We start from the raw sequence: 14,553 nt of genomic DNA, 5'->3' as shown, positions 1-14,553 counted from the left end.
ACACACACACACACACACACACACACACACACACACACACACACACACACACACACACACACACACACACACACACACACACACACGCACACACAAACACACACACACATATTCTATTTTCATATTTTTAGATTGCACTTGCATTTAGCAAATTGTGCTAACTAGTATACGCAATCGTTATCGTTACTCCTCTAAAAGTCAAGATGTTATTATTGCTTATTGACATGATTACTTACCCGTCTGAAATGCTAACGCGATAAACACGAAAAAACACGCTGCAATCATCATGTCTTGTTTCTATTTGCCAGCTACTGCAACACTGCCTGTGCAACGAGTGGCTAAACTGTGAACGCAACGATATATTTATAGCGCAGCATGCCACATGAGCTGCTTGAATGCAGGGCGCATGCGCACAACGCGTCACTAAAAGTGGCGCAACCGGCCATCGTAAATGCACACAGCATATTACATCCTAGAATATATACAACACAGCCTTACTCAGGTGTGTATATATACACAGGTGTGTACATGTACACACTGTGTATATGCACACATGTATGTTGTATATATCTATGATTACATGAAGCAGCATGAGCAACGTTGGTTGATTGGTTGTTCTGGGAATTGTAATTTAAATATATACTGACGAGTTGTACAGGACATAGCTGAACGGTGCATTACATTCCCTTTCTAGGTATACTCATTGGTAATTTTCCATTCACGTGAACGTTTCCGAGATACATTATTATCAGGAGTAGATAATAGGGCGTTTATAGGATATTATTTAGCACGTGGTATCTTTAGCGTCATGTCTCGTGAAGCGTGCTAAACTTCATTTCACGCATCACGTCATCTCGCGTGTTATTTTCGTCATAGCACGAGACTAGTCCTGATCGGCGCATTCGCAAGGTAGCAAGGTAGCATTCGCACGCGAGCACACCTGCCTTTAGATACAATAATGTAACCAGGGGCGGCGCCAGAGGATGGGCGGGGGGGGGGGTCGCCCCCCTATCATTTGCAAGAAAAGGGAAAGAAGAAGAAAAAGAAAAAGAAAAAGAAAAGAAAAAAGGAAAAGAAAAAGTAAAAGAAAAAAGAAAAGAAAAAGAAAAAAAAGAAGAAAAAGAAAAGGGAAAGAAGAAACATCTTGCAAATGATAAGGTTAGGGTTAGGGAGGGCCAGAAATATTTTTAAATTAGACCCCCTCAGATGCGTTTTCTGCGCGAGCAAGGGGGTGGTCCGGACCCCCTGGACCCCCCCCCCCTTGTACACGCCCCTGCACACTGTGACTCGGTAACTATCCGGAGCGCTTCTATACTCGTATCATTGCTAACATAATGATAAAAGCAGAGTACGGGCCTGTACGGCCAAACTTTAGTTGGCATTCAAGAAACGTGCGTGGGATGTTGGGACGCAATCCAGGTAGGTAGTAGTATTGAATCCAGTAGCAGCGTTGGCATACCAAAAATAGATAAGAAGTAGATGGAGCTTACTTTTGGCCAGTGGTAGTGAACCTTACATTGTGTTGGCCAGGGTTTATTTACGTGCACGGGTCGTGCGGCACGCTGACTGTTCACGTGCGCTAGGTTGTGGAGTAAAAAGTTTCGCACATCCCCGCGCATTTCACGTTTGAATGTAAACAATAAAGTATCACTGGTAGTTAACAAACGATCAGTATATGTACTGTTTTAAAATAATATTAAGAAGATTTCTGTAATATAGCATGTTGAATTATACAGTAAATAATAATAATTGTCTCAAGTTTTAACACACATAATTAAGTGTGTCATTTTAAAGTGTGTCATTATAAAGTGACATTTTTGTCACTGTAGCTGCAAATCACGTCGTATTACTTACTAGTCATGCATGTCATATTGTTTTTAACGTTTGGAAAAACTATATACATTTTATACAGGGTGTAGCTAAATAAAAGCTTCCCTACGTAATGAGACAATGACTACGTTGACACGTTAGCTACGTTGACACGTTGACTACGTAAGACAATGACTACGTTAGAGCTTGTATGTCAGTGTCTACAAAATACTTTGAACACACTCAACACAGACGCAATTCCCCAGTGCCCATCAAAATTTTACATATGTTATATATGCATAATTTTTTCCTTTTCCACCAAAAAGTGTTGCTAGTTGTGAGCTATTGGAGTACCCTGAAATGGCTCTAGATTGCATCTCAGAGCTTATAATTTTCAAAATTTTTCTAGGGGGGCATTCCCCCAGACCCCCCTAGAAGTACCCCCCTTCCCCCCTAGAAGTCCCCCCACAAGTGTTATTATCTACTCTTGATTGTATCTTAAACCTGCCTTGCGGACCTAAGCCGACAAATATTCACGCAGAGAACAATTTTGCGATTTTGCCTTTAGAATAACAAATTGACTTCTTGTGATTTATTGCACTTGAAATGTAGGAGACTTTCCGTAGCACTGGGTTTTGTTGAATGTCTTGACTGATAATATTGCCTACACACGGGCAATTAAGTCACTGCCGACTGTAGGCCCTATACGGGCATTCCCAGATGTAGCTGTAGTCCAGCTAATAATTGTCCAGCCATGTGTCTATTCTTTTTTATAGACCGGAGGCTATCGTGATAAAACTACTATTAAAAAAGAATAGACACATGGCTGGACAATTATTAGCTCGACTACAGCTACATACGATAGCCTCTGGTCTATCGCTGGTCTCTCTCTACACGTGTAGAGTTTTCTTAGTTCCGGGGTTAATTTTATGCCTAACAAACCAGCTTACTCTTCCTATTCTTTACCAGCCATGCATATCCGTCCAGGCACCCACCCTGCTCGGCCACCTGCCCAATTTGTGGCCCGGTGTCTTTTCGCTTAGACATATATACTCGAATCGTGCGATGTATATTAGACAGGGAGAAAACGTAGATATGCAGACCGGGTGAAAACGCGGTCATTTAACTGTAACCAGTATAGCAGTAGAAACCAGCAGGTGGTCGAACACCTCAGAGATCCTAAACGGGTAAACTTTAATGAATGAATACATGGTTCAATATCCTTCTTACACCATTGTGGTGATATATTTCTTATATCATTTATTTAGGAAACTAAATGAATTAAAAGCGAGCGGTTTCTTTCTAAATAACAGAAGCCGTGCAGCATATCGATAGGGTCCTGATTGGGTACCACAAATCTCAGTCTACCTATAAAGCTTTGGATGTTTTTTTCAGTTCTCAGTGAATATCTTCGTTTCTAATTACTAAAATTTGTTGATTTATTGAAGCTAACCTTAGCTAGTAGGCCTATATGTGAGCGCGCATCGTAAAACATATATATTTATTCACAACAGTGCAAAAAGTTGCGATCCATTGAAAAAATGCAAGATGTCCTATGTATTCGCTCATGCCAAAATAAGTAAAGGTCAGTATAGCTTATAAAGTCCCTTAAGGCTTAAATACATATTGCATAGATATTTAGTGTGGCACGGTGCGTTTTATTTAAACTTTTATATAGTACCATAATAATGTATCGGCGTAAATCTAAATTACCAGTCTGATGATTTAAAAACGTCAAAAATCCAGTAGTTGAAACAGCTCAGAGACACAATCTGTTTCCATGATCTGTTTTCAAAGACTAATAGTGATGTATTAGTACTGAGATTTGTGTCTAACGTGAGATTATTTCACGTTGGGCAGCACAGTATTTCCATACGCAGCCTAGACATTTTTTCAGATCGGACATAAATTGTTCAATGGCTTCTCAACCTGCGAGGCTGGAATTTGCAAAGACAAGTGAGGGTTGCATGTGACAGATCATGCAATGATTTATATAAGATATTGAAATGTACTTTGCCGTATGTTCACAAAAGTAGATTCAAAGTTTGCACAGAAGACTTGTCAGTTTTGTGCTAGACAATACCAAGTGTAGCAGTCAAAGCAGTCGCATTCTTTCTCAACGTATTTTTTATATTGCTCACACACTACACGTTATGCGTAGTAATTTACTAACCGCCACAGTGCCGATTATGACTACTGTGATGGCTAAAATGTTTCTGACTACTCCCCTTTCTGTTTTAGATGAATTACCAGTTGGAACCCGTCGATGTTAACTGGTTAGTATTTCCCGAGAGAACGCGGTCTCTATATGCCATAGTCTTCTATGGTTCTACCTATTCTTGCTTTCCAGACAATATCATTCTGTCATTCGGGGCATTGGACTGTATATTAAGCCTATATAGCTATTCACATATTTTCCTTATATTAACGCTGTAGCAATATAATATAGCCATACGCAATGAAGGGTAGGTCCTATTTCTGATTAACCCACAGTTGGTGGTCATAGTGGTTGCATGCGCATCACGAACTTTTCTGCACAGACAGACCTAGGAATATTTTCCAAGCCAATAATAATACATCTTTTTCAGTATAGACTTTTGCCAATTCACCTTGAGAAAATAACATTTAAAGAGGTGACTGCCCAAGATAGCGTAAGGATGATTTTTGTGTATTTGGTGCCCTAGCTAGGAACAGAGCGAACCCCCTAAATAAAATTGAGATCCCTGAGACCAAGAGTAACGGAACTAGTCGGTAGTTCGTACCAGAGGAGTAACGGAGGGTATCACAATCGATGTGCTTTGCGCTATGTTAGTCAGGCCTCAATCATGAATATCCATGCATGTAGCAATCGTTTTGCAGATTTTTCTATTTTTGCGCTAGCGATTTCCCCCATTTTAGTTTTTAACTGTAGTGCATACTCCAAAAATACACATGTTGTGTGTGCGCGCGTGCGTGCGTGCGCCTGTACCTATTCTGTTTCTTAGTTTTATTTTATTTTTGCTCAATCATGAAAGCTCTGTAAATTTACACTCGGTGTGCTTTGATATTCTTAATTCTCATATTTGACACACGTAATTTTGCAAATTAGCAGGCCTTCACATGCTTTGATTTGATTTTTGATTGATTGATTGATTGATTGATTGATTTGATTGATTGATTTGATGCACAGGGTTTGATGCATTTCTAATTTCCTATCATATTTTATTTTTATTCAGTTGTCTTATCAGGTGTGCATTGAATCAACTTGAGCCCATGGCGCAAGGGAAGCCCAGTTAGCAATGTTAGTCAAGCAGTTATGTACACAGTAGTGCTTATTCCATAAATATAAACAAAAAGTATCTCAGGTGAAACATTTTATTTAAAACACCCATCGAATTCTAACTTTAAAGGGTACAGACTGTGATACTATGACTTAAAATACCCTGACCCACACAAAAACACATCAAATTTGAAATTACATCAATCACATTTTACACATTACATATGGTCATTCTATTATCTAACATCTGTTGTGTGTTGTGTGTGTGTGTGTGTGTGTGTGTGTGTGTGTGTGTGTGTGTGTGTGTGTGTGTGTGTGTGTGTGTGTGTGTGTGTGTGTGTGTGTGTGTGTGTGTGTGTGTGTGTGTGCGCGCGTGCGTGCGTGCGTGCATGCGTGCGTGTAGGTGTGCGTGTGTGCGCGTGAAATACTATCAAATACTAACATCACTACAATTACTTTGAACGTAGAATAAATCCATGCTGGAATGGTAGAGGGTGTAATTGATTCACCTGGTGTTATCACCTAGTGCTATTACCCGTTATATTACTATCACTAAAATTGGCCATACGGGCCAAACTGGTCAACAGGGGCTATAATATTGTAGTAAAGTAATTTTTTGTTTGTTTTTCAATCTTTCTCTCGCTCTCTCCTCTCTCGTGTGTATGTAACGTTATATGAAACACAAAAACAACTAACGACACGTGCATGCAAACTAATCACGTTAACAAGTTATACACTACGTACCTACACTTAATATAAACTAAATACGAATTTAATACAATACAATGAATACCACACCTGCGACTACTGGTGACAAATGTGGTGTGAAGAGCTGGCTGTGTAGCTTGATGCCAACAAGTGTAACCGACAAACTATTGTAAGAGGAATCACAGGGAAGGTCTTCAATTGCATAGCCCTGATCTTGATCTTTGATAGAATATACCAAAGCAATAACTATAATACCGTTACATTAGTCATGATAATCAGCATAATGTTACTGTCAAGAGTGTTGAAAAACCATCTATATATTCATATGAATACAGCTCGATGGGCAGACGAACAGTCTATGGACCAAATTAGCAAAACACATAAGAATACAGATAGTTTCAATGGCAATGATAAAGAACATTTGTTTTTCATCTACCACAGCTTTTCTGTTCAATTCTTAAAATCGTTTAGTACCATATTCGAACACAAAAAAACACGTATGGCATTATCTTTGCCCTATTACACCAGCCATTAATGAAACACACACAACCTAATCAAACGAGTTATGAATTAATATTTTAATGTCAGGGGCTATAAAAATAGACAACCTCCAAATCAAACTTCAGCTCACTAATTATGCATCCAGTTGATAAATGTTACAAAAATCGGAAAAACGTTTGAACTGTTTGAATTAACTTAAATAGACACGATTTGGCGCCAAAATAAATTGAAATATCACCAAGTATGACCAGCTGTTCCTTCTTTAAACCTACGAATGTATTCACACAAAAACCGATACAAACATATGTCTCACTAAGATCAATACTTCCAAACCATAGAAAACAACAACTACGAAGCATAATGTCACATGAGCTACCAACACCATGACAATTTTCATTGTGATTTTACAGAACCATCTATGGGTAAATCCCACAAATGATAACCAGAGAGTTGATATTATGCACCCATAAAACTCCCAGAGTGGGATAGAAGATCTAAATATTGCTGTATACATGTGTTGTTTCAGTTATTGCAGTTATGATCTCACAAATTATGTTTGATTAGGCAAATGAACCAACCTACTGTTTACAACCCACATTTTAGAGCATCTGTCTTATGCCCATCAAACTGATACATTTGGAAGTCTTTGTGAGACGTGTACAAAGTTTACAAGAAACTAAGTGGTACTGTTGAAAGCCACTATTTTTTATGTTCACTGCAGCATTATTTAACATGCGACGGTTCGCTACAATCTCAAGATTTCATCCCACATTTATGTCTAAACTTAGAGAAGCAGAGCTGTGCTGAACAAGGTCAGCAGAAGGGCGGCTAGGGTGAAGCTATGTGCGATTGCGCCATTACAGTGATCACCAGAACATACGCATGTCCACACCTCTCCATCCTGCTGCTTTTGCTTTTCACACTTTTCCTCTACCGGCATCTGGAAGCAACCTCTGGCTACCCAGGTTTTATCTATAACAAATGTTGCATTTTTGAGAAAAAATTACAATAAATTGATTGCATGATGATCAGTTATACTACTTTTACTATACTTAATATTAAGAGCTAATAAACTCTTTGTGTTTATTAGCTTAGATTTAAAACTCTGGTGTTTATTAGCTCTTGTTAATATACATGATGACACTACTTTTATTAAAGAACACGAATCTCATCATTAAGAAACAAATGAAATTAATTTCCATAACGAACACACAGCCTACCAAAAGAACCCAGCACACAAAATGTTAGAGTTTCTAACCAAACCACTGAAGCCCGTGTCATTAACTTACCATCCTCACTGAACTTGAACTTGTAGCATGCACCTTCACAGTTAACAGTTTTCGAGTCATCATCTGGCATCAGGGTCGTTTTGTCTGCACACTGTTCCGATGATGTTGAATTGTCCAGATTAAGGTTCAAGCCGAGGTTGTCTGTTTAAACACACACACACACATCAGTGACAAAAATAATCTTAAAAGCACTCTGCATTCAATAAAGGGTATAAATCATATAACAGCAATAGAAAACAATCGCGAGCTTGCCCATCAGCAATTCTTCAGGAAATTCATGGTTTGTGATTATTTGCCTCGTCTCCTCACACCATATTAAGTTAACACTAAGTACATCTGATTTTGTCGTTATTCAAAATCAAACCGTGGTCCGGTTACTTTTCATACTTACTGAATGTATCAGACAGTAGTGAGGTGACGAGGTCCCCTCCGGGATGATTGGAGTATTGACACTCATAGCATCTGGTGGCCTCGACTGAAATGAAGAAATTAACAAAAATGTTACTAATATACCGATTATTTTTAATTTCATGTTAACACAAACCACACAGCTGTGACGTAAAAACAGATTCAAGATTTGCGTTTTTATGAGCAATAACGACAATAGCCTTGTTCCAATGATTACGCCTAAATTAGGACAGATTTTAAATTAATGCGGCACATCAGTAATTTGGTGATTACCCATCTTCTATGGAAAACAAACAACGTCATGTATCAAAGCGTGCGTAAATTTACCAATATCGCCATGGCCTGCAGAAATGAGGGTTAAAATAAAGGATGTCGTTTAAACTTCCAAATAACCCAATCAAGCTTTAACATATTGAGGCCTATTGTTATTATCAAGAGTTTATCTTAAAATACCTAAAATGGGCTACAATAAAAAATTATGCTGCATTTAAAGAATTCACTCAGAAGTAGCACACAATAATGTAGATATGCGCAGTATGCTCTGAAAACATCTCCGGCGAGAAATGTCAAATGCGCTCAATGTAAGCTCATTAAATTCACGTCGGAGGCAGCGACAAATGCAATTAACACCCCTCCCTCAGGAAAAAAATGACGACCAGCAAATACAAAACGCCGTTCATAATTTGCATCCTAGCTGCACATCAACATGCAGTTATACGTTATACTTATAGGCAGGAATCTTTGCACAACTATAATCCCATAAAGCTTTGTGCCGCTGAAGGGGTCGTTGTCGTATCAGGTACTACATATATGTACCCGAGGTACATATATGTATGTACACAAAGTGTACCAGACTTGTACTACAGAAGTGTACCCTAACCCTAACCCTAAACATACCTCATATAAAAATATAAACATAATACTAAACAACCTAAAACTACCTCGGGTACATATATGTAGTACCTGATACGACAACGACCCTTCGTGCCTTTGTGCCTTGCATACATGTATAAGCAATTATAAACGCATTCATGACCTACAAAAATAATGAACTTTTGCCAGATTTTGTTAGATGGCATGATGACTGATAGCTTAATGTTATGCTGGTCGAATTCACGTTTAAAGAACGCTGTGTACAGAAAACTGGCAATGTGTTTTATTGTACAGCTGGTCTCTAAGATCATACTTTACTTACCAGTACCTGTACTAACAAGTAAAAGTATCTACAAAACTCCCTATTTTTGTGTCAATAATATGCACACTGCTTTGGCGTATAGCCCGAATGTTCTCCGTGTACGAGGCTATATTAGACAGACTAGGGGGTATAACAGAATTAAGTACAACAAGTAATTTTAGGTTAGGTGTAAAAGGTATTTGAGTCACGTAAATATGCTCGCGTATATTTCACGCGCATATCCACGTCAATTAAGGAATCTAGTTTTTAAACATGCCAATCAAAAAACAGACACACTGAACTGTGTTATTTTCGCATATACATTAATGGCTATTTTGAGTGTTGCCGCATTCGACCTACGCTATAATTATTGCCGCTATATGTGATGTTGCTACCTGCATGGTAATAACACAGTGACAGCACACACAAAGCGCAGCTAGGATGCGTCAGCAGCAGCAGCACAGGTGCTGTAGTTGTATGCTTCTATATTCTGTAAAGGTTTCATTCGCGAGATAGTCAAACATTGCTTATACGTAGGCATATGGCGTCAACAAAAAACAAATAACTGCATCTGCATTACCTATACAATCATCACACACTGGTTCACGTATGCAAATTTATCTAATCAATATATAAATACCTGTGAATATATTCGTACTAAATACATTAATTATCACACAGCTATAGAAACACGTACCCTAGCTGTGTATGATAAATAAGTGATACATAGCTTGACCATGTCTCCTAAGTAAATAGATAAACAGGCAGCACTGAAAATATGGTGCCATGATATCTTTTAAAGTGATATTAGTATGTAAACAGTAATATAGGGTAATTACAAAGCTGATAATGCATGGCCGGTGTTCTGTGATGCAGGAAAGATGTCAATAAAGCGAGATGTGTAAATATTTCTTAGAATTTCAATGTTACACGTTTAGAAACTGAAAAAACTATCGCAGAAAAATTCGCCACATTTTTGTATGGAAGGCTATTAATTAGGCCTTAGAATAGATTCAGATTGTAAACAATTCTAGGGCACAATCTATTGGTCTACGGAGCTAACAAGTAATATGATTTTTAAGTGAAGTGAGGTGAAACATTGTTTAATTCAGTTTCACTTTTTAAATCTACACGTGAAATTGTAGCATATCACACCCACCATTCAACAGATAGGGCTAGAAAGGGCATTTAATTCAGTCCTTTGTTAACAGTAAACAAATCCATGTTCAACATTTGAGGGTTAAAAGGTCATTGCACAGCAACTCTAATTCGCACGTGATTGAAAAGTACATTTCATGGTCCTTTCAATAAAGTCATGTAATGGTAGGCCATAAATTCACCTATCGGTCCATTGGACAATGTTTTCCAAAAATGTCAGAAATCCTTTGCCCACTACCTTCTGACATATGTGACTTCAAATTTTACCAAGGTGAGGGCATCTTTCATCCCGACTTTACATACCGAAAATGGAAGGGTCAATGCGTTGACATTTGTGCTGCAATTCTGCTTCCTCATTATTATGTCATATGCCTCAAGTTAAAGGGAACATATTCCCTGGCCTTCACACTGCTTGGCCCTCTCCCTCCAGAATCTGCCTTATGTCATTTCGGATTTCCCCCCCCACCTCCCAACGTCCCAAATATAAAAACAGTACCGGTACGTCGAGCCGTTTAGATTCGTGCCCATATTGTTGACGGACAGACGTTTATGCCATTCTACAAGCTGCATAGGACTGTGTCAGGTGAGTTAAAACTCAACAGAATATGACCAGAGAGATTATATGGGGCGAGTGAGAGCGGGGACGCGCACACGCAAGATGAGACAAAGAGAAAAGAGCTGGTTTAGGAGCAAAGTGATCGCAGTGATTGTAAACCTTGATGTGACAGACGCTGCTAGTGATGTACTTCGTTCGGTTTGATATCACATAACGACCATCCCAGATATATTTTTGTGCGCTCACACGTTGTGAAACGTGCTGATATTGTGCAAACGCGGCGAGAACCCTCTATATTCATGCTGAGCTAGGCCAACTGTTACTATGGCCTCTATGTGTGGCCGAATATAGGGATCATCTCCATGACAACATATAATGACTTTGTGGAGCGAGAGACTTAACACCAGGGTGGCGATCAGTAGAAGGTTATTACAGTAGCTACAGCACCATGCTCAGGTAAGCCCTTTATATTTCGAGTAACCAAGCAAGCTGCTGTTATAGTTACCTTGGTTTATGAGGGCGTACAGTGCCTCAGGGGGCCATGGCAAGAGTATCAATAATCAATAATGTGCCATTGATGCCTTTTAACGGCCGTGCCTCACCGTTACCGCCCCGAATTCTTCAGATTTTTTTGGCATTTAGAGGTGTGGCACAGAAAATACGAACCCTTGAAGAAACATGCCGCAAACATGAAGGTCACAGAGGCAGGCCAGCTTACACAATATGGAGTTTTACATCAGTGTGCTCCGCAGAAATTGCTGGTAAAGCGAATTAGAGATGCCAGGCGTTTTTAGCGAAGAATGGGAAATATTACAGAATGAATCATTCGTGCTAAAACATAATTAATGAAAGTGTCAATTGACACTAATTGACACTAATTGACAGAATTGACACTATAGCTCACCTTGGGTGTGATAGAAGAGGGAGATGATATTTAAAATTTGGTAAGTGTTTCATTTATGATGGACCGAAATGTGATCAAATGTCCTTATTCCCTGTTTTATACTAATGAAAATTTCAGTTTTGTTTCAGGGTTAGTTTTGATGCGAAAATAAATGTTTCAGATCTGAAAGTCTGAAATCTGGGCGAGAGATGGCGCAACGCTTAAATGATCGCTATTTTGGTTTTCGATTATCGCGCAAATAAAAGTAATAAAATATTCCAGTCAAATTATTATAACGAAGAATCTAAAACACAGTATTACACGTAGGTATGATTAGGTAGGTATAGGTAGGTAAATTTAACAAAATCGAATGAATTTAGATTTCCATTTTTGCCAAAAAGTTGGCGTGACTCGAAAGTAGGTCGACTGGCGTGCTCCAAAACAGTAAGTGCAAATCTCTCCCATAGGAGTAGCCCGACCAGGCTGTGCGACGGATTGTCTATACCCTTGTCTATACCCCTTGTCTATGCGACGGTATTCTAACCCTAGCAATACCGTTTCTTGGAGCTACCATAGGAGTAACAATTGTATGCAATTTGAAACATGTGGGTCAAACGGTTCTTGAGTTATCGTTGACCGTAGGCAGTACAAGCACTGAAATGCATAGTGAAATTGCCAAAATCTACCTAATTTGCTTAATTAAAAAAAAAATCAAAACCCGTGTGATATGTTTTGGGGCCAGTCCTTATTCATTCACATACCAAAAATGAGCAAAATCCATTGAACCTGAACTGACTTATGGCGATTTCCATTTTTGCCAAAAAGTGGACGTGGCTCGAAAGTAGGTCGACTGGCGTGCTCCAAAATAGGACGTTCACATCTCTCCCATAGGAGTAACAACTGTATGCAATTTGAAACATGTGGGTCAAACGGTTCTCAATTTATCGTTGACCGTTGCCAAATGTTGACGGACGGACGGACGTACGACGGACGATACCCCATGGCAATAGCTCATCTTGACGAGGTCAAGGCGAGCTAAAAATGTATACTTCTTACTACCTGCATTATTGGCAATTGCTTACTGCTTTCAAGCCAACGCAACCGAACGTTTACACGTAAGATACCGACTGACGGTGTGTTATAAATAGTTATCCCCCCCCCCGCCGCGCAACCCCGAGTTGGGGTGATACTCCATTAGGAGTGTTCCCAACTTTAATGTCATTAATGGGTTAGGGTTATGTTAATATAGGTTATGTTAATATAGGTTATGTTAATATAGGTTAGGGTTAGGGTTAGGATTATCAATCATTAATCATTAATCATATCAAAGTTGGGAACACTCCTAATGGAGCGTTAGCCCAGAGTTGTCTCCTCGCGAGATCTTTCTTCACGTTACCCCTCTCCTGCCGTTCCCTCCCAGCTTTACCTCCCCTCCACAGCAGAATGCGCAGCGCAGAGGGAGAATTTATATTACCACCCGTGTCCTTTCAGCTTAGTCAAAGCTATACGTGTGCATGCCAGCGGAACGCACAGGTGTAGCAAATATAATACAGCGCCACGAATCGTCGCTGCACACGTCATCACCAAGCACTTGCTTGCGTACAGACTTGACCTCGCTCCTGATAGAATTCGGGAGCAACTAGTTTTACTGCGGCTACAACTAGCGGCACATCAGAATGTGTCCGTGAATCGAGAATTTCTGAGAGGAACTGGTTTTGCTGAGACTGCAGGAGGAGTCACAGCAAAACCAGTTCCTCTCAGAAAATCTCGATTCACGGACACAAGGAACATCTCGCAAAGTTTTAGTCTACGATTTAGCGCACCTGCCTACGCCCCAAAAAAACCGGCAGCCACGTTCGTTCTACATTCCTGCGACTGAGCGCTCCCCGTTCTCCCCACACGGTTGGCCGTCGTACGCAGAAATAATTATTTTTACCGCGGCAAAAATTATTTAACCGCGGTTAACTTATAACCCGTTTAACCAATCAGACGTCTTGATACATATGGTTGGACGTTGTAATCAGAAATAATAATTTTTACCACGGTTAATCTATGGCCCTTTTTACCCAATCAGAGGCCTTAATTGTTCCATCTAATTTAGCCGCGGGAAAAATAATTATTTCCGAGTACGATGGCCATTAATACGCAATTAACGATGTCACGCGAGTGGCATATAGAGAGATTCAGGGTACGGCGTACGCGCAGCACTCGCGTCGCATCTATCGATCGATGAGCCAGGCGGTAGGCTTCTAGACGCCAAATTCGACGTGATTATATACACGCACATACACTCCGAAAACCAAATACCCAATATTGACCATTGTAATTTGTGTGCATAAAGTATCGCCGCTATTCGCATACTGAGGCCAAATCTTGCCGCTCTCAACCCCGCATTTGCTTCACTTTGCACAGGTGCACAGTTTATATTAGGCACGCACGGACAGGGTGAGGGCAACGCGGTACGCTGGCGCCGTTACACGCGGTGTGGTATTTAACCTTGCCTAGCACATGTATTTATAGATGGCGGCGGCCACTGTTGGCACGTAGAGGGGAAACGGGAAGCGGCACATTTACACACATAGGAGACGTATACAATCAAGAGTACATAATAGAGATTTTATATTATATTATTTCTATTATGTACTGTTGATACAATCATTCAGCGGGTGTGCGCTCAAATGAGGGGGATATCCCCCAGCGCATTCGCACATAATTTATACACTCTTGCATAGACAGGCAGATGAGAACGGAAAGAGCGCGATCCAGATGAGACGGGATACTAGAGAAGCGTTGCCGAAAGGAGGTGTT

The 14,553-nt window shown here is 39.9% G+C and overlaps 2 protein-coding genes across 2 annotated transcripts in view; both read right to left on the bottom strand.

The window, feature by feature from the left end:
- LOC106804834 overlaps nucleotides 1-352 on the bottom strand; it is a 15,566-nt gene extending 15,214 nt beyond the window's left edge. The window contains exon 1 of the mRNA XM_014806188.1: nucleotides 237-352. Within this exon, the coding sequence (XP_014661674.1) occupies nucleotides 237-288 (52 nt within the window). The 5' untranslated portion in view covers nucleotides 289-352. The remainder of the gene's footprint in view (nucleotides 1-236) is intronic.
- Nucleotides 353-5,147: 4,795 nt separating this feature from the next.
- Nucleotides 5,148-14,553, bottom strand: part of LOC106804828 — a 40,227-nt gene continuing 30,821 nt past the window's right edge. Inside the window, exons 2-4 of the mRNA XM_014806177.1 lie at nucleotides 7,958-8,041; nucleotides 7,567-7,707; nucleotides 5,148-7,249 (exon numbers count right to left, since the gene is read on the bottom strand). Coding sequence (XP_014661663.1) covers nucleotides 7,062-7,249; nucleotides 7,567-7,707; nucleotides 7,958-8,041 — 413 coding nt within the window. The 3' untranslated portion in view covers nucleotides 5,148-7,061. The remainder of the gene's footprint in view (nucleotides 7,250-7,566; nucleotides 7,708-7,957; nucleotides 8,042-14,553) is intronic.

This window comes from Priapulus caudatus, unplaced genomic scaffold (genome assembly GCF_000485595.1).
Source record: "Priapulus caudatus unplaced genomic scaffold, Priapulus_caudatus-5.0.1 Scaffold89, whole genome shotgun sequence".
Lineage (NCBI taxonomy): Eukaryota > Metazoa > Priapulida > Priapulimorpha > Priapulimorphida > Priapulidae > Priapulus > Priapulus caudatus.
This window is presented reverse-complemented; position numbering and strand designations above follow the sequence as displayed.